General features: G+C 39.1%; 1 protein-coding gene across 1 annotated transcript in view; it reads right to left on the bottom strand.

The window, feature by feature from the left end:
- LOC124804706 (dmX-like protein 2) overlaps positions 1-15,915 on the bottom strand; it is a 327,684-nt gene that overhangs the window by 299,033 nt on the left and 12,736 nt on the right. Inside the window, exons 5-9 of the mRNA XM_047264965.1 lie at positions 9,444-9,585; positions 7,142-7,327; positions 5,726-5,907; positions 1,049-1,164; positions 882-975 (exon numbers count right to left, since the gene is read on the bottom strand). Coding sequence (XP_047120921.1) covers positions 882-975; positions 1,049-1,164; positions 5,726-5,907; positions 7,142-7,327; positions 9,444-9,585 — 720 coding nt within the window. The remainder of the gene's footprint in view (positions 1-881; positions 976-1,048; positions 1,165-5,725; positions 5,908-7,141; positions 7,328-9,443; positions 9,586-15,915) is intronic.

Raw genomic sequence — 15,915 nt, 5'->3', positions numbered from 1 at the left:
AACCAAAACAGGTCAGGCTGGCGCTCTTTGAGACTTCTGAATAGATTCTGGCAAGAAAGGAAGGATTTTTTTGAAGCACATTGTCACATGCAATGAAAAATGGTCCAGTGGTGAAGGAAGGATGAAGCCTGCCCAGTGAAAGACCATAACCAATCTTTCAGCTGGAAAAGTTCGTGTGACTTCGTGTTTTGATAACAGTGAAGAGTTGCTCATTGAATTTCTTCACAACCGACATGGGGAATGCAGCTTACGACTGCCAGTTATTAACATTGGCAAATGCTGCCTACTAAAACAAAGAACGGGAAACGCACATCAGAGATGGCATCCTTCCACCTGACAACACTAAGCCTCACACTGCAAATCTGAAAAGGGAAAACTTGGAGTACATGCACTGGCAAACCCTTGACTACCCTCCCTACAGTCCAGATTTGTCTCCTCCCCCACCCCCCTCTCTCTTATTTTGTTTGCATTCATGAAAGAATCATTTGGAGGGGAAAAATTTGAAACAATGAAGGCGTTGAGGAGTGTGCGTGCAATTGGCTGATGACACCTTCAGATTTCTTACAGACGAATAATGTTCAAGCTTCTAGATTGCTGGAAAAATTGTGTAGAGCATGCAGAAGGCTATGTAGACAAAAAATGGAAGGTTTCAGTTGCTTAAATGATTAATCAAAAATGTATTAAAAATAATTACCATTTATATTTCAATCACTCTCGTAATTTTTTTTATCATGCAATCTGTCTAATTGCTGTTATTGTTTATAAATGTATGCATTTACTGTCAATCAAAATTTGAGGGTAATTCATGTGGCAAAAGACTGCATGTAAACAAAACTGTGTGTCATATGATAGTTTATAAGTGAAAAATGTCACGTTCTTACGTGGAGAGTGGTCGTCCTGCTCAGATTCATGTGGCTCTCCATTTTCCTTGTTCTCCATAGCTTCTTCTTTTTCCATCTGTTTCTTTGTTATTTCCTGGTAATAAATGTTTAAGATAAGTGCCACTTTCAAGAATTAATGTCACTTTAGAATACTTATATTTACTTACATGAAGTATACTTTCAGCTTGAAGAGAGAAATGCATTTCTTTATTGTTGAGCCAATGTAGAATGAAATTGGGCTCAGAATCAGGACTGCCTATCAGACTTGGAACAAGAGGAATATCTGAAATTACATCATAAATCACACTATACATTAATTTAATGAAGATATATCTTAGGAGAAGCTACACCTAATTCTAAAATTATGTATCACTGAAAATGTAAACTACACAATACAATAGAGCAATTAAAGTACTTATCAGAAACTCAGTCATTGACTGATTGTGAAACAAGGAAACCAATATAACACTACAAACCTGACGAAGTTCTACTGACAGTAACGAGAAGTGAGTAGGGGGAAAGGGAATATGGAGACATGCACAAATGAGAAATTCACTACTCTGGGAGCAAAATTGACACAAGGCAGTCAGGAAGAAATAAATGTCAGTAATACGTTGTTTTGCAAATTATTTTTTAGGTGGGGTGGAGGGTGGGGGAAGGGGGAAGGGGAGGAGGAGGTGTGTGTGTGTTTGCGTGTCGAGGCACATCGTGAAAAGTAACTTTTAGTTACTTTTTTAAAGTGTGTGACAAAAGAAAGGGTTATATCACCCACAATACCTTACTCTAAAACTAAAATTTATGAGAAATGCAGAGTTAAGACAGACAATACTCATCCTGACAACTTTTAAGGTACTGTTCTACAAATATGGAGTACATTTAAAATTAGTTCCATTTCGTCTTATTCCTTGGTGATCTTCAGCCTTGATTGGCCAGCTAAAAATTCAAGTATTCCTTTGCGTGATCAGGATATAATTCTGGTTTTCTTACAGATCACATGCATTCACAACAAAAGTTTTTCATACTTGGCGCTTTGCTCTGCTTAAACGAATCCACTCTATTGTCTCAACCTTAGCAAAAGTCTGCAGTATGACTCAGTACGTCTTTACCCCCCCCCCCCCCCCTCTCATACACACACAAATGAAATAATGTGAAACCACAAAAATATTACAGTAGCTAAAACAAAAATAATAGAAATTTTGTTACAATCTGCTTCTTCTTTGTGCAACATATGGTGTCCACTCGCTCTTTTATTGTTGCTCCTGTTCATTGCACCATCAGCTTGAAGTCCATTATAATTACAATTGTTATTATATTATTATTATTATTATTTCTTTCCTTTCTCAGACGTTATGTCTGGTTAAAAATGGAAAGTGACGCGGACCTTGATCAAGCGTGACTTCCTTTTAACTGTACAGTGTATGTTACATTGCATTTAGGAACTTTCGGGTAATTGAACACGTATCAATCATTGCAGATTTCTGTAGTTGTACATACAAGTTTGGATGTAGCTGTATTGCGTCGATGTTCTGGTGGATATTGCGTGGTATGACTCCTGTACTTGAAAGTATAATTGGTATAATGTCAACTTTATCCTGATGCCATTTGTCCTTGACTTCCTCAGCCAGTTGGATGTATTTTTCAATTTTTTCTCCTATTTTCTTCTGTATATTTGTTGTATTGGGTATGGATATTTCTATTAGTTGTGTTAATTTCTTCTTTTTATTGGTGAGTATGATGTCAGGTTTGTTATGTGGTGTTGTTTTATCTGTTATAATGGTTCTGTTCCAGTATAATTTGTATTCATCATTCTCCAGTACATTTTGTGGTGCATACTTGTATGCAGGAACATGTTGTTTTATTAGTTTATGTTGTATGGCAAGTTGTTGATGTATTATTTTTGCTACATTGTTATGTCTTCTGGGGTATTGTGTATTTGCTAGTATTGTACATCTGATTGTGATGTGATCTACTGTTTCTATTTGTTGTTTGCAAAGTCTGCATTTATCTGTTGTTATTATTATTAGTATTATTATTACCTGCTCACACATGAACTTTAATAACCTCTCACATTTTATGAGGCAAACTACTTGTTGTTGTTGTTGTTGTTGTTTTCAGTCCTGAGACTGGTTTGATGCAGCTCTCCATGATACTCTATCCTGGGCAAGCTTCTTCATCTCCCAATACTTACTGCAACCTACATCCTTCTGAACCTGCTTACTGTATTCATCTCTTGGTCTCCCTCTACGATTTTTACCCTCCACGTTGCCATCCAATACTAAATTTGTGATCCCTTGATACCTCAGAATATGCCCTATCAACCGGTCCCTTCTTCTTGTCAAGTTGTGCCACAAACTCCTCTTCTCCCCTATCCTATTCAATACCTCCTCAATAGTTATATGATCTACCCATCTAATCTTCAGCATTCTTCTGTAGCACCACATTTCGAAAGCTTCTATTCTCTTCTTGTCCAAACTATTTATCGTCCACATTTCACTTCCATACATGGCTATACTCCATACAAATACTTTCAGAAACGACTTCCTGACCCTTAAATCTATACTCGATGTTAACAAATTCCTCTTCTTCAGAAACACATTCCTTGCTATTGCCAGTCTACATTTTATATCCTCTCTACTTCGACCATCATTAGTTATTTTGCTCCCGAAATAGCAAAACTGCTTTTCCACTTTAAGTGTCTCATTTCCTAATCTAATTCCCTCAGCATCACCCAACTTAATACGACTACATTCCATTATCCTCGTTTGGCTTTTGTTGATGTTCATCTTATACCCTCCTTTCAACACACTGTATATTCCGGTCAACTGCTCTTCCAAGTCCTTTGCTGTCTCTGACAGAATTACAATGTCATCGGCGAACCTCAAAGTTTTTATTTCTTCTCCATGGATTTTAATACCTACTCCAAATTTTTCTTTTGTTTCCTTTACTGCTTGCTCAATACACAGATTAAATAACATCGGGGAGAGGCTACAACCCTGTCTCACTCCCTTCCCAACCACTGCTTCCCTTTCATGCCCCCTTGACTCTTGTAACTGCCATATGGTTGCTGTACAAATTGTAAATAGCCTTTCGCGCCCTATATTTAACCCCTGCCACCTTTAGAAATTGAAAGAGAGTATTCCAGTCAACATTGTCAAAAGTTTTCTCCAAGTCTACAAATGCTAGAAACTTAGGTTTACCTTTCCTTAATCTTTCTTTTAAGATAAGGCGTAAGGTCAGTATTGCCTCACGTGTTCCAACATTTCTGTGGAATCCAAACTGATCTTCCCCAAGGTCGGCTTCTACCAGTTTATCCATTCATCTGTAAAGAATTTGAGTTAGTATTTTGCAGCTGTGACTTATTAAACTGATAGTTCGGTAATTTTCATATCTGTCAACACCTGCTTTCTTTGGGATTGGAATTATTATATTCTTCTTGAAGTCTGAGGGTATTTCGCCTCTCTCATACACCCAAGGCCGTCAGTTCTAATGGAATGTTGTCTACTCTGGGGGCCTTGTTTCGACTCAGGTCTTTCAGTGCTCTGTCAAACTCTTCACGCAGTATCGTATCTCCCATTTCATCTTCATCTACATCCTCTTCCATTTCCATAATATTGTCCTCTAGTACATCGCCCTTGTATAGACCCTCTATATACTCTTTCCACTTTTCTGCTTTCCCTTCTTTACTTAGAACTGGGTTTCCATCTGAGCTCTTGATATTCATACAAGCGGTTATCTTTTCTCCAAAGGTCTCTCTAATTTTCCTGTGGGCAGTATCTATCTTAACCCTAGTGAGATAAGCCTCTACATCCTTACATTTGTCCTCTAGCCATCCCTGATTAGCAGTTTTGCACTTCCTGTCAATCTCATTTCCGAGACGTTTGTATTCCTTTTTGCCTGCTTCATTTTTATATTTTCTCCTTTCATCAATTAAAATCAATATATCTTCTGTTACCCAAGGATTTCTACTAGCCCTCGTCTTTTTACCTACTTGATCCTCTGCTGCCTTCACTACTTCATCCCTCAGAGCTACCCATTCTTCTTCTACTGTATTTCTTTCTCCCATTCCTGTCAATTGTTCCCCTATGCTCTCCCTGAAACTCTCTACAACCCCTGGTTTAGTCAGTTTATCAAGGTCCCAACTCTTTAAATTCTCACCCTTTTGCAGTTTCTTCAGTTTTAATCTACAGTTCATAACCAATAGGTTGTGGTCAGAGTCCACATCTGCTCCTGGAAATGTCTTACAATTTAAAACCTGGTTCCTAAATCTCTGTCTTACCATTATTAATCTATCTGATACCTTTTAGTACCTCCAGGGTTCTTCCATGTATACAACCTTCTTTCATGATTCTTGAACCAAGTGTTAGCTATGATTATGCTGTGCTCTGTGCAAAATTCTACCAGGCGGCTTCCTCTTTCATTTCTTACCCCCAATCCGTATTCACCTACTATGTTTCCTTCTCCCACTTTTCCTACTTTCGAATTCCAGTCACCCATGGCTATTAAATTTTCGTCTCCCTTCACTACTTGAATAATTTCTTTTATCTCATCATATATTTCATCAATTTCTTCATCATCTGCAGAGCTAGTTGGCATATAAATTTGTACTATTGTTGTAGGCGTGGAATTCGTGTCTATCTTGGCCACAATAATGCGTTCACTGTAGTGTTTGCAGTAGCTTACCCGCACACCTATTTTTTTATTCATTATTAAACCTACTACTGCAAACTTGTAGAACCAAAATATGTTTACATATAAATAAAAAAAGTTTATAAAAATTATGCAATAAAATAAAATTGTTATTATTACATACAAACTTATTCAGGAGCATTTTAATAAAAGCTTACCAGTCTCATTAATGCTTGCTGCAAGGTGAAAATGAAGGCCAGGAGTAACACCCGTACCATGATATCCATAACTATGGAAGTCATGCACACTGTATGTAGAAGGTAGTGTGGGAATGGCAGAACCAACATATAAGCCCTGTGCCTGCTGATTCTTTGCATGCCTTCTTATATGGAAACATGTCCTGTACATAGTAAACAAATCAAATTTTGTGGTGTTGTGTAACAAGCAGTAATGTTGTCATACTATTACATAAGAACTTAAGTAGGATTAACTATTGTTAAGCATTCAATTTAACAATCAAATTATGCACAACTTATGGGCTTAAACCAACTTCAGTGCTGGAAAACTGAATTAAACCACCATTTGAATGAGTCAAAATTAACACCAAAGTCAGGGGACACTGAAACAAATATTCCAGTAATATGACAGAAATGCTAAAATAAAATCACTTAAAAATAACTTCACAAAAAACACAAAGTTGTCAGTTAGAAAACAGTGTTACTTGAGTACTGATGCTTCATACATAAGTTCCTACATATTTGTGAGTAAATACTTTCAAAATGATTAATGGAAAATCTCATATAAGATGTGAAACAAATACTAACAAAGAGATAGAGGGGCTGGCCAGTACTTACCTCAGCTCAGTACAGCCGATAGATACACATAAAACAGAACTGAAAATTTACATTCCTAGCTTTCGGAACTTTGTTCCTTCATCAGGGAGGAGAGAGGGGAAAAAAGGGAAGAAGGGAAAGTGGATTCAGTTACTCACAACCCAGGTTATGAAGCCAGAGGATGCATACAGAAGTAAAGAGGTATATAGTATAAAGATAAACACAACTATGTAGGATGAAAAGATGCGTGAATGGCTAAAGAGGAAAGGGAAAGAGGAGAAGACTGAAGAGTGAATGGGAGTGAGGTTGTTTAACGTAGGTTCAGTCCAGGGGGATGGCGGGATGAAAGGATGTGTTGGAGTGCAAGTTCCCATCTCCGCAGTTGGGAGGGACTGGTGTTGGGTGGGAGAAGCCAAATGGCACACACGGTGTAGCAGGTTCCTAGGTCCCTAGAATTATGCTGGAGGTATTGAGCTGAAGTAAATACTTTCAATCTGAATTTTTTACCATGTATATAACTGCAAATATTAACAATGAAATAAATTTGATTAAAAACTGACCATTGAATTTGCTTTAACTAAAGTATGATTTTTTTACCACATCTTTGCTTATACCTGATCACATTCCTAAAAACTATGCATCTCTGAGTCGCAGGCTGATAAACAACTGCACTCAATAGCCTTCTTAACTATCTTATGTGACAGCCATATGGCTTTTTACGGTTTTCAAGTTGTAAACAGGAAAAATGTATACACAAATTATTTGTGATGTGGAAGACAAAAGTGTTCCTCAAAAACTTACTTCATGTGCTTCAGTCGCTGCATAAATCTGTGCTTGTGACGATGAGTTCGAAATTTAGGATTCTGTGTTGCTAAGGGGTCAAATTGGTTCATATTAACCAAGCCATCATCTGGCAAAACCGTTTCTACCCACAGACGACAGATATTGTCACGACATGACGTCACCAACATGTTGGACACCGAACCTCTGAAAGAAGGAATTGCAATAAGAACATGAAACAATGTTGTCTACTTAAGAACATAAGCTCAAAACATACTAAATCAAGAGACAGCACTGTAAGTACCAATATGGCTTTTGTTCACACCAGCTTTTCATGGGACATTTGGGCAGTATCCCCATGTCTTCCCTGAATTAAAACTATCAAACCCGAGATTTGTCAATAATCTGTACATAAGCTTAATCTGTTAATATACTAATCTTGCAATTTGTATGGAATAACTTTTTGCAGACCATTCCTTCTAATGTCTCTATGAGTATCTAGGTCTCTCACATACTTCACCTAACGAGATGTTCTAGTGTTATTCTGACAACTAAACCATTATTATGCTGAAAATATCCTGCAATATCTCAGTTTCCAGGAACAGGCTTTACCGCTAGCCTACCAGGCATGACATGTACACAGGGTGAACATAAATAAAACTGACACACTGCAGGGACGGATTACTGACTGGAAATGGAGAAAAAAAAGGCATATGAACATGGGTCCAGAAATGGATCACTGCCACAGCAGATGGCATTGACAAATGACAGTTCCTTTGACCACGTGCCCCATGTTCCTTGTGTGTTGCAGGCTGCGTAATTGTCGCAGTGTACTATAAGCAGTGGAATAGTCCAGTATTCAACGCAGGAACAAACCAAGATGGTGTCTGGGTATGACCAAGCAGATGGAAATGGTAGACAGGCAACACAGCTGTACCAAAGCAAGTACCCTCACAGACATCAATCATATCACACAACATTTCAAGCCCATTTTGGGGGTTTGTGTGATTACAGGTCCTTTCAGACAGACGAACATGCGGGGAGGAGGCCGACTGTGCTTAAACCAGATTTGGTAGATCGCATTGAACAGGATAATGAGACGAAACAAAATACAAGCTCCAGGCATATGGCCCACCATCATGATGTAGGCCAAAGTACAATTATCTGCACTCCATGGAGGCCACTTTGAACATCTGTTGTGAGGTGTATGCCATGCAGCCCTGTACTTTTGTGGGATGATCTGTTATCGTTGCATGCACACCGTCCATTTCTGGACACATGTTCACAGGATCTTTTTTCCTTCATTTCTAACCAGGAAACCATCCCTAAGTTTGTCAGTTTTACTAATGTTCACCATGTGTAGGTTTGTATGTAGGGTTTGAGGAGTGAGTCTGTGCGTGTCGAAATATGCGACATGTATGGCAGCATCTTTTGAATGTACTGATTTAGAAGCTTAAATTATTTACACCGCCAAGAGATCGTAGACCTTAGTATTTGATGTGAATTTCAATTTGAAACCTTTATCCCTCCAGAAAAACAAAACGAAGTGACCCTATAAAGGGTTCTAGGGAACCCTAGAAAGATTGCTTATTATTGCAATATCTGCTAATTAGTTCTAAATGTGCTCTACATAAAAATAATATTTTTAATTTAATAAGAAAAAGTCTCAGTTACGCTGTGTTACAACATTTTCATCACCTGTGAAGAGATATTAAGCTAAACCTCCACCTACACACATCATCTAATGATTTAAAAATGTACTCTTGTCAGATTTCACTTCCATTAATCTCATGCAATGACATCTACTGGTCCTTTTAGTGCAATAAAACTAATTGTGTATTAATGGTGTACTTCTGGGTGTTTCCATTTTATTCACAAGTGACTGAGTCAATTTCTTCAGGTGCTGCAAATTGTGCTGTTATGTGTATTTGCAACACTAGAAGGAGATGACTTGGTCAGTTGTTGAAATACTGTGTGTAAACTAGAAATGCAAACACTCAGAAGTACATAAATAATCAATCATGCTGATGAAAGCTCTTTTGTATCATTTTAAACAATTTCCTCATCTGCATTATCCACAGAAAACTGAGTACCCTTCTGTACTTAGGTTTCTGTAGTGCAACATTCAACAATGATAAAATAAAAAAATGTCTTGCACTTATTATGTAATCTCAAAGACAGCAGTAATTCATCAAATTACGAGTAACCCTGCATCAGATGGGATTATCATTTCCTATGAAGACTGTACACGGCTTTGAAAAAACACTATAATAATTAAATTATTACTAGTAACATCTTTTTTAAAAAATCTTTAAGCACTCACTTTGGCATGAATTTGCTGGTTTTTCGCCAGGACAAGTTTGTAACTGCTCTTGGATGTGCTATATACACAAAGCCAAAATTCACTTCACTTATTGTTGACTGCCCTCCAAATGGCTGATCAATACTTTTAGATGGGAATAATACTGTAAAAGAACATTGATAGTGTTTATAAAACAAATTATAAAATATGGGAACAATAAAGTAGAAAATCTGAAAACTACACAGGACAGTATATGCATTAAAGATCATACTCATCAATGAGCAACGAGAAATTGTTATTACTACAGGAAATCTGATGATTAGTCTGAAAAAAGGGGGTTATTTGCAAATGATTTGCTGTCTGTAATACATGGTGTTGTTGTTGTTCTCCAAAGGTAAGCTGTCCAAGCTAGTACATTCTGTGCAAGCATCCTCATCTCTGCGTAACTACCACAGTCTACGTTCAAATGAACTGGCTAACTGTATTTCAAGCCTTGGTCTCTCTCTACCATTTTTATCCCCAATACGTTCTTCTGTTACCAAACTGATGATTCCTTGTTGTCTCATGATGGTCTCAGGCATCCTATCAGTTGAAACCATTGTCTTGTGAACTATAACACATACTTATAGAGCATGGGAAAAAGTACAGACAGAAGTATGGTTCAAAGTAAATTAGAATCTTCTATCCACTGCCCTGGACAGGCGAATTTTAGGATCACCAGAAGACCACTATCGAATAACAAAACAGAAAAAAAAATGTTAAAAAAGACAGTGTCATAAAGATTACAAAATCAATAGTGTAGCTTGAGAGATGTAGAAATGGCCAAGGACTCAGACGTATAGGGCAGCACAGGGCAGCCAAGCTGGATAATACTGTCTGCAGCATCAGGCCATGGTCATTAGATCAGATAAGTGTATAGGAAAATATTGTACTGTGTCGTCTATCATCATATCGGATTTCATTAGGCATGGCCTGCATGCAACTCAATAGGTATGGGAAGGGGAGGTTGGCAAAGCTTATAGATGACAGTGTAGTGGGCAGCACTGGGATCACTCCTGGGAAAATTCCTGAAGTAGTTGGTGTTAGAGCTGCACCATTTTTAGATTGAAGTCAGCTGACAGGTATGCCTGCTTAAAGAAAGTTTCTCTAAAAAATGAACCACCTTCAAAGAAGATCAGGTGACCAAGTGGTGAAGGAATTAGCATATTTCATCACAATATAACAGGTATTAGAGGTAAAGTTTGCCAACTGACATTACTGGTATATCAGAGTACCACTTAAATAATGTGATAGTTTAGAGGTTTCCTTTACCAGGATACAGATTAGCTGGCTGTTTTTCAAGGAGTTCTTTATGGAGTGGGGGAGTGACCAAGTATGTAAGGAACAGCACTCCAGTTGAGTCCGTAGATGTATCACAGTACTGCACTGAACAGGTATTTGAATGTTGTGGGCAGATAAATTAAGTGACACTAAACTTTAATTTTAGTTATTTACAGATATTTATAGGTAGCCTAACTCTGATTTCAGAGTATTTCCACTCAAGCTAGAAACAAGTCTTGGTTCATTTTATAGGAAGCACCAAAACTTAGTTTTGTGTGTGACTTCAATATTAGTTTTGTATGTTATTGTGCAAGAAAAAGGAAGCTGGAAGCTCCCCTAAATTCACATGACCTGATGCATTCTGTATTTTTCCCAACCATGGTGCAGAGGAACATTAACACAATTACTGAATGTATTTTTATTCATTCTTCATTACTAGATGGGCATTCTATCACTAAAAGAGTGAATGGTCTTTCAGACCATGAAGCATAAATCTTAACACTAAAATATTTTTGTACTCAAGCAAATGGCATATATATTTATGAACTACATAGTAAAGCTAATCCAGCAGCAATAGAGTTTGGTTAACCTTGTTACGGAGCAGGAGTGGCAGGATGTTTGTAGTGCTGACAACACAGATGACAAATATAACACTTTCCTTAACACATTACTCATGGTCTTTGAAAGTTGCTTTCCATTAGGACATACAAAACAGAGTTCTAGCAGTAAAATGTAACCTGGGTGGCTGACTAGTGGGATAAGGATATCATGTAGAAAAAACTGGGAATTATTAACGAAAATGTTAGAAGTAGTCACAATCGAGCTGCAGTATCCCATTACAAACAGCACTGTAAGATACTTAAAAATATTCTTAGGAAGGCGAATAGCATGTCATACAAAAATAGAATAGCTAATTCAGAGAATAAAATCAAAACCATATGGTCAGTCATGAAGAAAGTGTCTGGTCAGCAGCATGAGGTTGAGGATATAAAGTCAGTACATAGTAAAAATGTTTCTGTTACTGATAAGTCAGATATATGTACAGTATTTAACAATCACTTTCTGAACACAGTTGGCAAATTAAATAAAACCTTAGTTTCTACAGGGAATCACACAGATCTTTTGGAAAATGGTCTTCCGAGACTGATATCTGAAATACTCGTCTATGATAGTGATAAGGGAGAGATTGGATCAATAATTACATCACTGATGACTAAGAACTCTATGAAGGAGTATCTAGCAGAATACTACAGTACTGTGCTGTACATGTTGACCCTGTACTTAGCCATATTCATAATTTTTCCTTCATGAATGGTCAGTTTACTGAATGATTAACGTACTCAGTGGTAAAGCTGCTCCATAAAAAGGGAGAAAGGGATAACGTAGACAATTTTAGACCTACTTCTATGTCGTCATTGTTTTCTAAAGTTACTGAAAAGGCTGGGTATGTAAAGGTAATTGATCATTTCATCCATGTAATTTGCTGTCAAATGTACAGTTCGGTTTTAGAAGTTGTTTAACTACTGAAAAGGCTGTAGTCTCTTTCTTCTCTGGGAGGTACTGAATGTATTAAACAAAAGGTAAACAAGGGGCATCTTTTTTTATTTAACTAAGGCATTTGATTGTGTTGACCACAAAATATTGCTAAAGAAGATGGACCAACATGGAATATGGGGAGCAGTTCACAATTGGTTCAGCTCTTACTTTAAGAACAGACAGCAAGAGGTCATTCTCAACAATACTGAGAATGGCTATGATGTGGAGCCTGAGTGGGGCATGGTTAAATGGGGATGCCCCAGGGATCAGTGCTGGGGCCACTCTTATTCCTAATTTGTGTAAATGAGGCACCTTCTAGTATAACAAGTGAGTCTAAAATATTTCTGTTTGCTGATGACACAAATTTGGTAGTAAAGGATGTTGTGTGCAACACTGACACTGTTACAAATAGTGCAATTCCAGACCTAAGTTCACTGCTTATAGAAAATAAACTAACACTAAATCACAGTAAGACTCAGTTTTTACAGTGTATAACACACAACTCAACAAAACTCGACATTTTGATTACACAGAATGGGCATATGATTAATGAAACTGAACAGTTCAAATTTTTAGGTGTTCAGATAGACAGTAAATTGTTGTGGGAAGCCCATGTTCAGGATCTTGTTCAAAGAGTTATTGCCGCCATTTTTACTATTAGAACAGTGTCTGAAGTAAGTGATAGTTTGGCACAAAGAGCAGTGTACTTTACTTATTTTCATTTGTATATGATTTATGGTATTATTTTTTGGGTAACTCTCCCCATTCTCCAAGGGTATTTTTGGCTCAGAAACATACTGCATTGGATCCCACCTCCCTTACTCACTCCTGTGCAGAAAGGCTTGCAGTATTCTGCTGCAGTCATTTTCAATAAGCTACCACAAGAATTCAAAAATCTTAGCAGTAACCCACGCGCTTTCAAATCTAAGCTGAAGAGTTTCCTTATCGGTTACTCCTTCTGTTCCGTTGAGGATTTCCTTGAAAAAAAATCAAGCTCATTCCTGTGTTACACTGCTGATTGCATTTATAGAAACTTATAACTTGTCGTCTTTTTAGGATTCTTAAACATTTTATTTTATCTCTTATTACTTCTCTGTTGTAATTTCATGTAGTGACACAGGTGATGACGATGGAGATTTGCTCCTCCGTTTGGTCCTGCAGAACTAGACGTGCAAAATAAAATAAATAAAAAACTACAAGGGTACATATGCAGAATTTCAAGGCAACCAGAAAAGTGGAAGTTGTTCAAATTGAGTTGTATGATTTGACCTAAACATATATGCAGCACTTATATTTATAACAATATTATGAAAAGGAAAGTTGCCACTCACCATGTAGCAGAGATGTTGAGTCACAGATAGGTACAACAAAACAACTGTTACAAATAAAGCTTTAGACAAGTAAGGCCTTACCGTATCTTTTCGAATCTACGACGCACTTTTTTTCCGGTTTTTGTAATCCAAAAAATCGCCTGCGGCTTAGAATCGAGTGCAAAGTAAGCGGAAGTTCTGAAAATTGTTGGTAGGTGCCGCCACAACTAACTTCTGGCGTCGTATATATGTAGCGCTACACAGGCATGCTTTGTAGGCACAAAGATAAATACTGACGCCAAAACCTCTGAGTCAGTAAATAAATTAAAAAAAGGTGGAAGACGTGTTTTTTTTTCTCCACCCCGAGTTTCGACCAATGCATTTTCATACAATATCCAACGAAGTAAATACAAATTCCGAATTGTTCATCTTCGAATGTAGCAGCATATCAATGTACACTCCTGGAAATGGAAAAAAGAACACATTGACACCGGTGTGTCAGACCCATCATACTTGCTACGGACACGCACGGCACAGCGGACACACCAGGAACCGCGGTGCTGGCCGTCGAATGGCGCTAGCTGCGCAGCATTTGTGCACCGCTGCCGTCAGTGTCAGCCAGTTTGCCGTGGCATACGGAGCTCCATCGCAGTCTTCAACACTGGTAGCATGCCGCGACAGCGTGGACGTGAACCGTATGTGCAGTTGACGGACTTTGAGCGAGGGCGTATAGTGGGCATGCGGGAGGCCGGGTGGACGTACCGCCGAATCGCTCAACACGTGGGGCGTGAGGTCTCCACAGTACATCGATGTTGTCGCCAGTGGTCGGCGGAAGGTGCACGTGCCCGTCGACCTGGGACCGGACCGCAGCGGCGCACGGATGCACGCCAAGACTGTAGGATCCTACGCAGTGCCGTAGGGGACCGCACCGCCACTTCCCAGCAAATTAGGGACACTGTTGCTCCTGGGGTATCGGCGAGGACCATTCGCAACCGTCTCCATGAAGCTGGGCTACGGTCCCGCACACCGTTAGGCCGTCTTCCGCTCACGCCCCAACATCGTGCAGCCCGCCTCCAGTGGTGTCGCGACAGGCGTGGCGTGAATGGAGGGACGAATGGAGACATGTCGTCTTCAGCGATGAGAGTCGCTTCTGCCTTGGTGCCAATGATGGTCGTATGCATGTTTGGCGCCGTGCAGGTGAGCGCCACAATCAGGACTGCATACGACCGAGGCACACAGGGCCAACACCTGGCATCATGGTGTGGGGAGCGATCTCCTACACTGGCCGTACACCACTGGTGATCGTCGAGGGGACACTGAATAGTGCACGGTACATCCAAACCGTCATCGAACTCATCGTTCTACCATTCCTAGACCGGCAAGGGAACTTGCTGTTCCAACAGGACAATGCACGTCCGCATGTATCCCGTGCCACCCAACGTGCTCTAGAAGGTGTAAGTCAACTACCCTGGCCAGCAAGATCTCCGGATCTGTCCCCCATTGAGCATGTTTGGGACTGGATGAAGCGTCGTCTCACCCGGTCTGCACGTCCAGCACGAACGCTGGTCCAACTGAGGCGCCAGGTGGAAATGGCATGGCAAGCCGTTCCACAGGACTACATCCAGCATCTCTACGATCGTCTCCATGGGAGAATAGCAGCCTGCATTGCTGCGAAAGGTGGATATACACTGTACTAGTGCCGACATTGTGCATGCTCTGTTGCCTGTGTCTATGTACCTGTGGTTCTGTCAGTGTGATCATGTGATGTATCTGACCCCAGGAATGTGTCAATAAAGTTTCCCCTTCCTGGGACAATGAATTCACGGTGTTCTTATTTCAGTTTCCAGGAGTGTACTACGAAAATCCGACTGGCAAGACTGTTTGTGATGTTTGTCAATATGGCCAACTCTACATTCTAAATTTTTTCCTACCTGTGAGAAGAGATGGTTGCTAAAAGGAGCTTTTATGAACTGTGAATCACAAGCAGTATTCTCCTTCACCATAAGAATAATACGAATATAATAATTTTGTCATGTATGCTTTCGTGTTTGCAGCTATCTCATTTAAATCCTGTCTGCCTAATAAACTACGAAACTAGAGTGAGACAACAGCAAACGCGGAAGAATATACATATCATGTCATGTTTATATTCGTATTATTCTTATGCCTAATAGTGATACAGTCAGAAATGAAGCAAGGCAATTGAGTAGATTTTAAAGCTAAGATGACTAATTTCTGTGCAGAATGTAACGTACTAAAGAGGCGTCTGCAAAGATTTTCAAACGGAGAAAAATTTTCGCTAAACTCTCGTTCAGAACATCATCTAT

Source organism: Schistocerca piceifrons, chromosome 7 (genome assembly GCF_021461385.2).
Source record: "Schistocerca piceifrons isolate TAMUIC-IGC-003096 chromosome 7, iqSchPice1.1, whole genome shotgun sequence".
Lineage (NCBI taxonomy): Eukaryota > Metazoa > Arthropoda > Insecta > Orthoptera > Acrididae > Schistocerca > Schistocerca piceifrons.
Note: the sequence above shows the minus strand (reverse complement) of the source record. Positions and strands in the feature narration are given on the sequence as shown.